The sequence below is a fragment of the Dipteris shenzhenensis genome, chromosome 5 (genome assembly GCF_047967505.1).
Source record: "Dipteris shenzhenensis isolate YYH24624 ecotype China chromosome 5, Dip_SZ_1.0, whole genome shotgun sequence".
Classification (NCBI taxonomy): Eukaryota; Viridiplantae; Streptophyta; class Polypodiopsida; order Gleicheniales; family Dipteridaceae; genus Dipteris; species Dipteris shenzhenensis.
Genome location: NC_141600.1, coordinates 44,555,765 through 44,568,460, shown reverse-complemented (window position 1 = coordinate 44,568,460; position 12,696 = coordinate 44,555,765). Strand labels below are relative to the sequence as shown.

The 12,696-nt window shown below is 44.9% G+C and overlaps 1 protein-coding gene across 1 annotated transcript in view; it reads right to left on the bottom strand.

The window, feature by feature from the left end:
* LOC147902075 (uncharacterized) overlaps positions 1-11,431 on the bottom strand; it is a 36,827-nt gene extending 25,396 nt beyond the window's left edge. The window contains exons 1-4 of the mRNA XM_087374613.1: positions 10,963-11,431; positions 10,487-10,579; positions 10,325-10,385; positions 5,294-5,362 (exon numbers count right to left, since the gene is read on the bottom strand). Coding sequence (XP_087230739.1) covers positions 5,294-5,362; positions 10,325-10,385; positions 10,487-10,579; positions 10,963-11,214 — 475 coding nt within the window. The 5' untranslated portion in view covers positions 11,215-11,431. The remainder of the gene's footprint in view (positions 1-5,293; positions 5,363-10,324; positions 10,386-10,486; positions 10,580-10,962) is intronic.
* Positions 11,432-12,696: the final 1,265 nt, after the last annotated feature.

The following is a 12,696-nucleotide window of genomic DNA, read 5'->3' as shown; positions in this document are numbered from 1 at the left end:
AGGTTGACATTGATGACTCGGGACATCCTGTACAATTCAAGCAGGCTGCAAATCAGCCACAACAGCAGCGTAATCAGCCAATGCATGATGCTGCAGCAGGTCCAAATGGACAGCCCGCAGTGGCGGAAGATGTCCTACAGGATATGCCACCTTTGGAAGATCTCCCAGGCATAATTCTGCAGCCTGATCTACTGGAACAGCCACCTGTTTTAGGTGAGCAGCAAGCTGGACAGCAAGACCAATGGGTCCGAAGGTCCACTCGACAAATGAGGCAGCCAGACAGATTTGTTCGAGGGGCAGATTTTATTATGCTTACAGACTGTGGAGAACCTTCCTGTTACAAGGAAGCCGTGCAAATGCATAATAAAAGGCTATGGGAACTAGCTATGAAGTCTGAAATGGACAGTCCCCATAAAAATGGTACTTGGGAATTGGTGCAGTTGCCTAAGGGCATGAAAGTACTGCCATGCAAGTGGGTGTATAGATTGAAAGTCACACTTGGAGCTAAGCCAAGGTATAAAGCCAGGTTGGTTGCCAAGGGCTTTAAGCAGGAGTATGGTGTCGATTTTGATGAGATCTTTTCTCCAGTGGTTAAGATGACCACACTCAGGATTGTACTTGCTTTGGTTGCATGTGAGAATTTGGAGTTATGCCAAATGGATGTGAAGACAGCCTTTCTTCACGGTGATCTTCATGAGGAGATCTACATGCAGCAGCCAGAGGGATTTGCAGTCAAGGGCAAGGAGTCACTTGTATGCAAGCTTAAGAAGAGCCTTTATGGGCTGAAACAGGCACCAAGGGAATGGTATAAGAAATTTGATACCTTCATGAAGTCCCAAGGTTTCAGGAGAAGTGATGTCGATCACTGCTTATATACCAAAAGGGCTGCAAATGGCAGATTAATCATTCTCATTTTATATGTGGATGACATGCTTATTGCTGGTAAAGCTCGTAAGGAGCTTGATGACCTTAAGAAAAGATTGCATGAGGCCTTTGATATGAAGGACCTTGGTGATGCAAATCACATACTGGGAATGCGGATACGGAGAGACAGGGGACAGCGTTTGTTGTATTTGTCTCAGACCGAATATATTGGCAAAGTATTGCATAGGTTTCATAAGACCCTTAGTTCTCCATTGCCTCCATATGTGAAACTCAGTGCAATGGATAGCCCACAGTCAGATGCTGGTAGGGCTGAAATGGCCAAGATTCCGTATGCTTCAGCTTGTGGCAGTGTCATGTATGCCATGGTTGCTACCAGACCTGATATTGCGTTTGCAGTGGGAGTGGTTAGCAGATATATGGCAAATCCAGGCAAGAAGCATTGGAATGCAGTGAAAGGTATCATGAGATACCTGAAGGGCACACAGGAGTTGTGCATATGCTTTGGCAAGCGGGATGCAAAGGTGCATGGTTATGTGGATTCAGATTTTGCTGGTCATCCAGATAACCGGAAGTCTACTACCGGTTACGTTTATACATTCACTGGAGGTGCAGTGTCATGGATGTCAAGGATGCAGCAGCGCATAGCCTTGTCTACCACGGAAGCTGAATATATTGCAGCCACAGAGGCATGCAAGGAGGCCTTATGGCTATCTCGGCTAGTGGGAGATTTGGGCATTACAGGTGATATTCCATTGTTGCATTGTGACAGTCAGAGTGCTATTCAGTTGGCACACAATCCTGTTTTTCATGCAAAGACAAAGCACATTGATGTGAAGTATCACTTCACCAGGGAGGTAATAGATGATAAGCTGATTCAGCTTGTCAAGATTCACACGGATGACAATCCAGCAGATCTGTTGACAAAAGGCTTGCCTGCAGAGCGGTTTGCACATTGCCGACAATTGATGGGTATAGGTTGAGCCTCATTTTGGCCTCGTACTCCATTGTGTATATGCTGTATTTCTCACATTTATTTTTACTTGAGGGCATATTGCCTTTAAGTGGGAGGTTGTTGGGGTAAAGGCACTATGGCCACCCCAGTATAGTTAGTACTTTTATTGTTAAGTACACTAAGTACGGTGTACTTAGTGTTGTAACCTTATCCATTGGTATAAAAGGTTGACTGTGTGCTAGGGGAGGTACACACTTCTTCATTATCCCCACACTCTTGTGTATACTTGTGTGTCGGTGTGCTCTCTCTTTCTCTCTCACTCCCACCTCACACACATAAAGGACTAAAATCAGCAAATCTGTCCCACACTTGCGGCTGTAAAGGGTAGCCTCCGTAGGGCTGTTCTGAAAGCCAAGTGTGAGCAAATGAGAATGAATTCTCGAATACCAAGCCCGAGGTGCCTGCTTCAATCCATAGAGGACCTTTTTCAAGCGACATACCTTGCTTTCAGAACCTTCAACCTCAAAGCCAGGAGGTTGGGAAACATAGACCTGTTCCTGCAAATGCCCATGAAGGAAAGCTGTCTTAATATCAAGCTTATGTATCTGCCAATGAAAGTGGGCAGCAAAGGCAATAACAATGTGGTAGTGATCCTGGAAGTGGGAGCAAAAGTCTCCTCAAAGTCGATGCCATGCTGCTGAGCACAGCCCTTAGCAACAAGACGGGCTTTGTAACGGTCCACTGAACCATCAGCTTTCCGTTTGATCTTGTAAAGCCACTTAGTTCCAATGGCATTCTTGCCATAAGGCAAATCACACAACTCCCAAGTGTCATTCTGATGGATAGAATCCAATTCAGCTTGCATGGCCTTCATCCAACAATCATTCTGAAAGGCATCTTGATGACATAATGGCTCTTCATTGCATGCTGTAGCAACCAAAGCATAAGCAACAAAACTAGCATGCTCTTTCCGGACAGCTACTCTCATATGGGTTGGCAGAGGAGTGTCTTGTTTGCTGTCTTTTCATGTGTCAAGGAGCCAACGGGATACCTTTTTAGGCTCCTGAATTTCTGCTCTTTCCTGGTCAAGAGCCCGATGCAAATGATCCTGATCAATGATAGGCATATCAGGCTGAATTTCTGCATGCACATGGGGCTGTAAATGACCAATAGATGGAGGAGGGACAACCGCAGATGGAACATCATCCCGTGCATCGGATGAAAACAAAGGCATCAAGCTATCAAATATGTCTGGGGCATCAACACCGAGCTGTTTTTGACAGTCCAGCAAAGGCATAGTGAAAGATTCCTCAAACACAACATCCCGACTGACAAAACACTTGCCCATGCGGGGCTGATATAGCTTATAGCCGCTGCTCTCTAAACTATACCCAAGAAAAATGCATTTAACAGATTTATCATCCAACTTAGTGCGTCTCTATGAAGGCACATGAGCATAAGCTAAGCATCCAAAAGTCCTCACATGGGAAATGCGAGGCTTACGGGCCGTCCAAGCCTCATAAGGTGTAATAGTCTACGATGCCTTTGTAGGACATCTATTCAAGATGTAATTTGCACACATGACTGCATCCAACCACAACTTATTAGGCAAATGTTTGCCTTTCAACATGCATCTGTTCATTTCCATCGTTGATCTATTCTTCCACTCAGCCACGGGATTCTGTTGAGGAGTATAAGGCACCGTGCATCGATGATGAATGCCACAAGAATCCAAAAAAACAGCAAACTCCTTCGACATGTATTCACCTCCCCTGTTTGTATTAATGTGAGCAATATGCAACCCACTCTCATTCTCAACCAAGGCAATAAAGTGCTTGAAGCATGAAGAAACATCACACTTGGATTTCAATGCGAAAATCCAAGTGTACCTGTGGTGAAATCATCAATAAAAGTAACAAAATAGTAGAACCCCCCAAGAGCTGCAACCCTCATGGACGACTGAACTGCAAGTACAGAACCGAATAGGCACGCCCTCCTTGCTACATAATGAGCCTCAGTGGCTTAAGGGTAGGGGCACAATAACCCCTATGTATTGCCTCACAATCCTTGTGGATGCCCTCTAATGTGCTAGTGAGTGGCCGACTTGAGTTTTACACATCAGTTCACCGACAGACAGATGGGTGGAATGATATATCCCAAATATTTTAGGGTTAGATATATTGAGAATTTATGTGCATAATCTCAGAGGGAGTGCAGGGAGAGTCCAGCAGATTGATGCAGCCTTGCCCTTGGATTGGGTGGACACAGATGACATGCCTATTACTTGCTCCACCTGGATGGGGGCATTTTCCAGATTGGGAGTTCCTTTACAGGTGATTGCTTTTCTTGACCCGCATGAGGATGCCTTAGTATTTGATGTTTCTTCGGGGGGCAGGCTGTCCAGATCCACAGACGATATCTTGTTGGAGGTACCGTTTCAGCCAGTCAGGATAGTGGGCTTCATGGAGCATGGCTCTCTTTCACAGTGGTACTTGGATCCTGACCCGCTTCTCCTCGCCCTTGGCTCATGGAGGCTGTGGCTCTATGGAGGTGTTCCAATTAAGTTTTTGCGGTGGGACCCTGGGGAATGGGAATGGATAGATGAAGGGCACTGAGAGAAGGGCATCCCCTTCTTTCGTTACATGGTCAGTAATGCTAGGAAATTCCAGCTCAGCTCTAGGGGTTGGAAGTCTACCAGAGCTCCTCATTGGGAGAACTTTCAGATTTCTGCTGACTTGCATAGAATTTTTTGGCAGAGGCTCTGGAAATCCCACCGGAATAGAAAAATCACTCTCTTCTTTTGGCTTTTTATTCATGGTGGGATAGCAATGAACCATTGGAGGTCCAAGTTCGGAGCTGACCCTTCTTGCCCTCGCTGCCTGCTGTGAGGCGTGCAGTGTATGATGTTACACATGCCTCTACCCTGGTTTTGACTGGCACATTGTCTAGTGGTCTTTGCAGACTTGATGCTTATGACAGATGTTCAGATGATGATGCTGCACTTGCCGATGTACATGCCTTTGCTATTGATTCTACCATGGCAGATTCTCATTTGTGGCATGAGAGGTTTGGACACCTCAATTTTGGAGCCCTGGTGAAGTTATATAAGGAAGATATCTTCCCAAAATGCATATGCCTACCAAACATGTTTGTGAACCATGCTTACTTGGTAAGATGCACCATGCTCTGTTCCCAAGGATGGGAGAGTTGGTGCTTCACGTAAGCTTTATCTGGTTCATAGTGATGTTTGTGGACCTAAGCACATGGATCACCTTCTTGTGGATCTGCTCTTACGGCATCTAGAATATGCTCTGCAATAGTTGGGCAAAATTCTCATGGATTTTGACACCAAATTCATACCTTCTAGGAGTTCGGAAATCCAACTACACATTTCACAAATAATTTAAGGTGAATGGAAGAACAACTTAGCAAAACAGTCCTATCCAGGAACCACACCTCCACTGCTGACTGCATCACTTTCAGCATAGCCAAATGCAGGTGGAATCCTGAGTGTGCGCTTTCCACCTGTTTGAACAAACATATATTTTGCAGTTAGACTTAGAGCCATAAATTAGGTCTCAGGTTATATCTTTGATTCCAAGTTCGAGAAAGCAACCACATAAACGAAGGTAAGAAAAATTCCAAGCAGACACGAAGCAAACAATAAAATGTCCATATATCCATTCAAAATGCCAGAACATTTGAAGAATGCAGAAAGATGTCTTCCACAGAAAGGATTCAGGAATCTTTTTTAAGTAAAAACCAAAATTAAGAGAATCCCTGACTGAAGTCAATTTTATTGGCATTCCAATATGACTTATGCCCTTGTACCATTGAGAAGTATGAATGCACTATACAAAATTGAGGTGATATTAAGGTGGATTAGAGACAAAGGGAGCAGCCACCAGAACTAAACTAAACGGGCACTGTCCCTCACCACTTCCTGCGAAAGAGGCACTTCCTGAAAGAGGCCCTCTCCAACTGTGAAGTCAGATCCAGAATTCAAGTTTTGTGCTGTATCAAAATTCTTTGCTATTGAAACCATGTGCCTGACAAGGTATCAAACTAAGGAATACAATTCCCGCTCTTGCAATTCTTGCACAGAGACTTGAACCTTCTAGCTCAAGTCCTGGCTTCTGGTACCATGTGAAGCCGAAAATGAACTGTCCACGAGATCACACCTGAGAGCTCTAGATCCTGCTCAGGATGTGCACACATACATATAAATGTAAACCACACTCAGACCTGGAATTGACAGCAAGATATGGCAACCAATAAATGAATAAGAATGTCCAAAGAGAGGACCCAAATGTATTACAAACAGTGCACTCACACACCACACTATGTGGACTGTTCTCTTGGCTTCCTAATTCAATCGGAAAGTCTATGTGAGGTTTAGCAGGTTGTTGCCCATGAGTGCTGAAACTGAGGCCACAAACTGTTGCCCTAAACTGCTCACGCCTCCTGCTGCAGGCCTCTCAATGAGGTCTTCAGCCCAAAACTCTGTCACTGTCAGCTCCCTTTCTGCAACTGTGTGTTCTGCTTACTGGATGAGCCTATGCTAAGGTCTGCTGCTGGTGGTGGTGCTTCTGCTGCGTCTCCACCTTCTCTAGTCCCCAGATGCACATTTGAGGGCTGGAACAGAGTTGAATTCACTGCCCCTTGCTGCTGCAATTCTGCTGGCTCTCTCGACTGCCTTGGGTGCAATTCTGAGGGCCTTGCCTGCAGCCTGCAATGGGCTTTCTGAATATCTGTATGCCCCCCACTGGAGGGCTTTTATAGGGCAGCAAGCCCCTTGAAACAGGCCAAATGGCCCTTCCTCAACCAACCCAACCCTTTGATCTGCCGACCAGTCTGCTCGCTAGCCGGCCCAGTCTGTCGACTGGCCAACCAGGTCAGTAAAGCCCCCTCCTAGCTGCCTTCTTTGCTGCATCTTTGCACAGTTCTGGAGCCCACACAATGAGCCCTTCTGTGCAGCCCCTATGCCCCTCCACATGGCTGTCTGCAGCCCCCATATGTGGGCAGCACTACAACAGTCCCACAATGGACTGATCTGTCCTGTAGAGTGGGTCATAAATAAACCTGGGAAGGGTAATCACCTGATGTACATGTGGCAGCCTATGAGCTGCCCACATGGCAGCCTCTTTATCCCACTCCCTTCCCTTTATTTCTCCACAAGTGTCACTCCCCCACGCTCTCCGATCCATGCCATCTGGAAACCGCTCTGCATCATCCACACTCCACCAAAGTTTCATATTCGGTAACTCGTCCATGATGGCGGCCTCCAAGTGGTAGCGACCATCTGACAAATCTCTTTGTGGAAATCTCCATTCCAGGACTCTGACTATCTCCAGATCATAATCTCTGTGAACAATCCTTAAATTCGGATCCTGAGTCTTTTAATGCCACATCCATATCTCTTTGTACTCTCCGGCGGTCTCCGACACAAAGGCTTTGACAATGTTTGCCAACTCTCTGTCACCATGCAGAAGGCGTCGCAAGCCTCTGCTCTGAAATTATCTCAAAGGCCATTGTGTGACCTTGTAGCTTCTCACTCCTCTCAAGGCATATCAGTGCCCCTACACAACCAAAACCCCGTCCATCTTGCTGAACTCATAAAAGAATATTGAGAATACGTAGCCTAGATGAATATCCTCATGTTGCTGCCTGCTATTGCAGCAAGCACGACACACCAGGAGTGATGGGCCATCCTCTTGTGATTATAGCGCTATGCACAGTCTTGGTCATTCTGCTGTATACACATGTATCTTCCCCCTCAGTATCGACGACCACGTCTTTGGTCTATGTCTCTGTCTCTACGCGACAGACGTCGTCCTTCACACGGGAATCTAAGTCGGTGCACCAGCACTCAATGCCTGACATTCTGATAATCAACCCCCTGCTGCAAATATTGTCTCTAGGGTGTTTGGGGCAGCCTCCAAAAACAACTCCTCTTTCACAAAATTCTCTGTTGGTTCTTCCTTCCCTAGTCCTCCTCCTTCTATTGATCAGCCTTCTTCAATCTGCAATCATTTGCTATGTATCTAGGCTTGTCACGGTAGAAGCTTTTTTTTTTGTTTTGTCTTGCTCCCACTCCCTAAAGAGTCCCTCGCCTCTTTTGAATTTTCACTATCAATCTTGGGCTTACCTTGTCTAGGTTGCCCTTGTTCGCCTTTCCTTGGCTTAATGGAAGAAAGGCCTTGTCCTGTGCAATGTCCCCATACTTCTTCTCCCTGTCTTCCTCTTGCAGGCCCAGCTCCTCAAAACTGAGTGGCTTGGATTGCTCTACACTATTAGTGTCGTGACCATTTAAATCCCTGAAGCTCTTGGGAAGCACATTCAGCACTAACAACTCTAGTTGTTTTGTATCAATCTTCTGACCTGCAGCTAATAGCTGACCTTGACTTTTATCAAATGCTCCCTGACCAGATCTCCTTCCTTCATCTTCATTGTAAACAAATGATTCTCAAGTCCAGGGGCCAGTGTTGTTTGTCTTGTACAAATCTTTCAGTATGGTCCAAGCCGCTTCTGAAGTATTCGCCAATTCAATGTGCGAATCCTTGCATCTGACGTCATGGTAATGATCACAGATAATGCCTCAGCATCCTTCTCCATTCTTCCACATCATCTAGGTCAGCTTATGAGTTGGCTAACGGCATCTTTCAAGCCATCGGATCCTAAAAGAAATGGGGAAGTAAACTGACAGATAATACACTTTCCTTTTCCTAAAACACACCTCCGATTTGACCTTCTGATCCATTCCTGAGCTCAATTGGCTTCCTTGGCTCTTACACCTCTGAATCATGAACTGGCTCTGATAACATATTAGAGTAATATCTACAACATATACTTCTAGCTCAAGTCCTAGCTTCTGGTACCATGTTAGACACACAGCCACAAGATCACCCTGAGAGCTATAGATCCTACTCGGGATGTGCACACATACAGATAATGTAAACCACACTCAAACCTGAAATAAACAGCAAGATATGGCAGCCGATAAGTGAAGGATTGAAAATGTAAACCACACTACATGGACTGCCCAGTAGCACTGGAACTGAGGCCACAAATTGTTGCCCCTAATTGCTGCTAACTCATTCAGAAGCGTGCCTCTCAATGAGGTCGTCAGTAAGAGGAGCCCAACACTCATTCACTGTTTGTTCTGCTGACTGGATGAGCCCTACACCTATGCTAACGTCTGTTGCTGCTGTTGCTTCTGCTGCCTCTGTCTCCACCTTCTCTAGTGCCCACACGCACATGTGAGGGCTGGAACCAAAGCTGGATTAGGCTATCTCTGCACTTCTGAGGGCCTTCCCAGCAGCCTGCAATGGACTCTTCTGAATACCTCTGTGCCCCCCCAATGCGGAACTTCTTTAAGGCAGTAAGCCCCTTGAAAAAGGCAGACTGGCCCTTCCTCTGTCAGCCCAACCCTGGGATCTTCCAACCAGTCTGCTGGCTGGCTGACCCAGTCTGAGGACTTGCACACCAGACCACCCTCCAAGGGCCTATTAAACCCCTACAGGCTGCCTTCATTATAGTTATTCACACTATTATTTTTAACTAATAATGCAAAAACTAGGAAACATAATTTGTACCTTACTCTATATTGCAAAAATCCTAGAATAAATATTTATTTTAAAGAAATCCAATTTTTAAGAACTAAATTTTCTTAACTTATTAATAATTTAAATATACAAAAAACTATGAAAGTATATATATATATATATAATTTATTTATTTATTTATATTTATATAGTTAAGTACCATGCATGAGATTAATTTACCATGAGAGTATTCTAAAATCTCCAAGACTTAATATAAACACCTCCCAGTTCTGGAGTCCACACAATGGACCCTTCTGCACAGCCCCTATACCCTCCACATGGCTTGTCTGCAGCCCCATATATTGGCAGCACCACAACAGTCTAACAATGGACTAATCTGCCCAGTAAGGTGGCTCATAAATAAACCTAAGAAGGATAATCATCTGCTGTTCATGTGGCAGCCTGTGTGCTGCTCACGTGGCAGCCTCTTCATCGCTCTCCCTTCCCCTATTTCTCTACAGGTGTCCACCGCCATGCTCTCCTCATTTGGGGGCTTACAACGGAGGGGTTGGCCCTTATTCTCTGGCACATCTTACGTAACATTGTAACTTAAGTTTTACAACTTTGAGGCATTTTTAAGCTCATCTTAAGGGCTCCAAAAAGTGCGAAGCATGTGACCATTTCAGAGTCTTTTTCAAGTGATTTTGAAAATCAATAATTTCCACACCCAGTTCAGGTTGGGGTTGCAGAAGGTATCCCAATCCAAGCCCATCCAATGTCATTCGAGTCACAAACTTAGGTCATATGAACAAATCGCTGCTGAGGCAAATATACTCCGCATAATAACTCTTGGAAGCCTCTCTTTCTATTCTGACTATATTCTGGAAAAAGAGGAAATGCAGAGTGTCCACTATGTTACAGCTTAAGCCAGATCAAACCTAACCTGCTAGCATTTGTGGAACACCTTCTCCACCCAAAATTCCTTGATCCCATCCCTTGATGACCTATACATTCAAACGCGGCAAAAAGTCACTCTGATCTCTCACACCTTGTACTTTAAACGAATGTTAAAAGCACTGGACTGAAAGTCTCAACAAAAGCGTACCTCGCCAACACTTATACGAAATGTAATTGGTTTGCCTCGGTTGTAACTGCTGTCAAACACCTGTCCGTTTTCTAACTTACCCATGTAGTTGGCCTGAACCCAAAACCAGCATCATTTGGCCATTTAAGATTCCAAACAACGAGAACAACTGTATGTCAAATCCTAAAGTTTAGGCTCTAAAAAAAATAAAACTACGGCATTACAAACACTGTCCTTGTCTCCGTACAATCTGCAATGACGACGAAGACGAACCTCGGCCATTGAGAAAGCAAAAATATATACAACAACAAATCATAATGCCACCGTGACAGCATGTGATTCAAAAAGCAAAATTTGCCAAGACCTTTAATGTAGCATGCCACTAAATAATGGACAAATGAGAGCGCAGCACTGTAGAAGCAAAGAGTTTTCAAGGTCATACACACAACAACTTCGTTTCTCAATCAACCCCACTACGGGAGAGAGCGAAAACCCACCTTGATAAGCGATCCCTTAGAGGCTTCCGATCCAGAACCAGAACCACCTTGATAAGGGTTCCCTTGGAGGAAATCAAATCGGGATTCCGACTGGGGTCTCTTCGAGGGCTGCTGCATGAGAGAGGATACTCGAAGGGGAGAGAAGGTGAGCTGTGTAAGTCCATGGGGAGAGCGTACATTGGTAACTCTTGAGGTGCAGGTCCCCATAGCTTTGCTCGTGGAGACAGAGCAAGAGCAATTGTTCACCAACATATCGTCACGCAATCATCCAGTATGCTACGTACTTCATGCATCCTACATTTCCATGTTTACGAAAAAAATACTTCAAACAAAATTTGAGTCCTAAAGGGTGCCCATCGTCATGGGAAGAGTGTACATCTATCATTCATTAGGCCTCCGTAGGGGTGCGTGGGTGAAATATCGAGAGAGAGCATAAAATTGGAGGCCCCAAGGTGAAAAGGAAGAAGGAGATGAAAGTGTGCTGAAAGTAAATGAGAATGGTCCAAAAGTCATACAACGGAGGGACCTCAAATCAACAATACTCTAACCACAAATTAACACATAAGAGAGCATAAATAATAACAATGATTTTATTTTTCCACAACTAAGGCCTACCCATGGCAGACCAAAAATTTGAACATTCCATTTATTGAACTCATTTAGCAAGAAAGCAAGCCATTGGCTAGAAGAATGGCAAGCAAAGTTGGGTGCCCATCCATGAGGAGATTTTGGGCATGACATGGCAACCAAGCCAAGTGCAATGTGTGAAGCCTTTGGCACTCGCCATTGGTGTTCTTTTGTCCCATTGGCTGTGAGGAGTGTGTATGGCCGGCGAAGCCTCAGTGTGTAAAGAGTTCAAACCATACAAGTTACATGGAGGTAAAATGTATCATTATCTACTATCCTCAAACAAACAACTCTAATGTTAGGTCAAAGTGGTGAGCAGCTTCTTCCCATGGCCTCTACCTATTCCTTTAATATCTACTTGGGGAGAAACATATACCTCACATGGGAATGTCAGGATGACTAGAAGCTGCATAAAGAGTGCTCATTGTTGAGGCACTCAAAAAATGGGACAAATGAGTTGTCATGGGCAGAGCCTTTATAGATACAATGCTCGCCCTAACATGCATTAAAAATTTTGATAGCACATTTATTGGATTCTTTTATCAGGAAAGCAAGCCATTGGTTGGAATAATGGCTACCCATTTGTGGATGGGCAAACTTTGGGCTTCACAAGGCAGACGTAGGACGCAAGTAGAAGTGTGTGATGAGCGGTGTGTAAAGCCCTCATTGCCCACCATTGGTTTCATTTATTCCCATAGGCTCTCATGAGTGTGTATGGCGGGCGAGGCCTCAGTGTGTAAAGATCCTCTGGTGGACTTAGACCGCCCGGTCCCTCACTTTAAATCATTTATGAACCTGTGCATCGTTCAGATGGGGCAGAGACAAACCTATGGAAACAGTTGTAGTTAGTTGGTTTCAGAGCGCATGTCTCTTGTAATTGGTTGTGCCATAGGGTGACCCTCGCTTGGGTGGGGGGTTTATTAGCGGCCTTTCCCTTGGACAACTTTCCAGTCATCTCACTTCATGCTCAAGTGTGAACTCGCCCTCAGGAAGTCTTCAAACTCATTATATGATTACTGAGGAAATCTAATATTTGCAGTGAGGATGGACATTGCTTGTCCATACTTTATATCCTACTCTTCAATTCTCTTAACATCTTCAATTAGC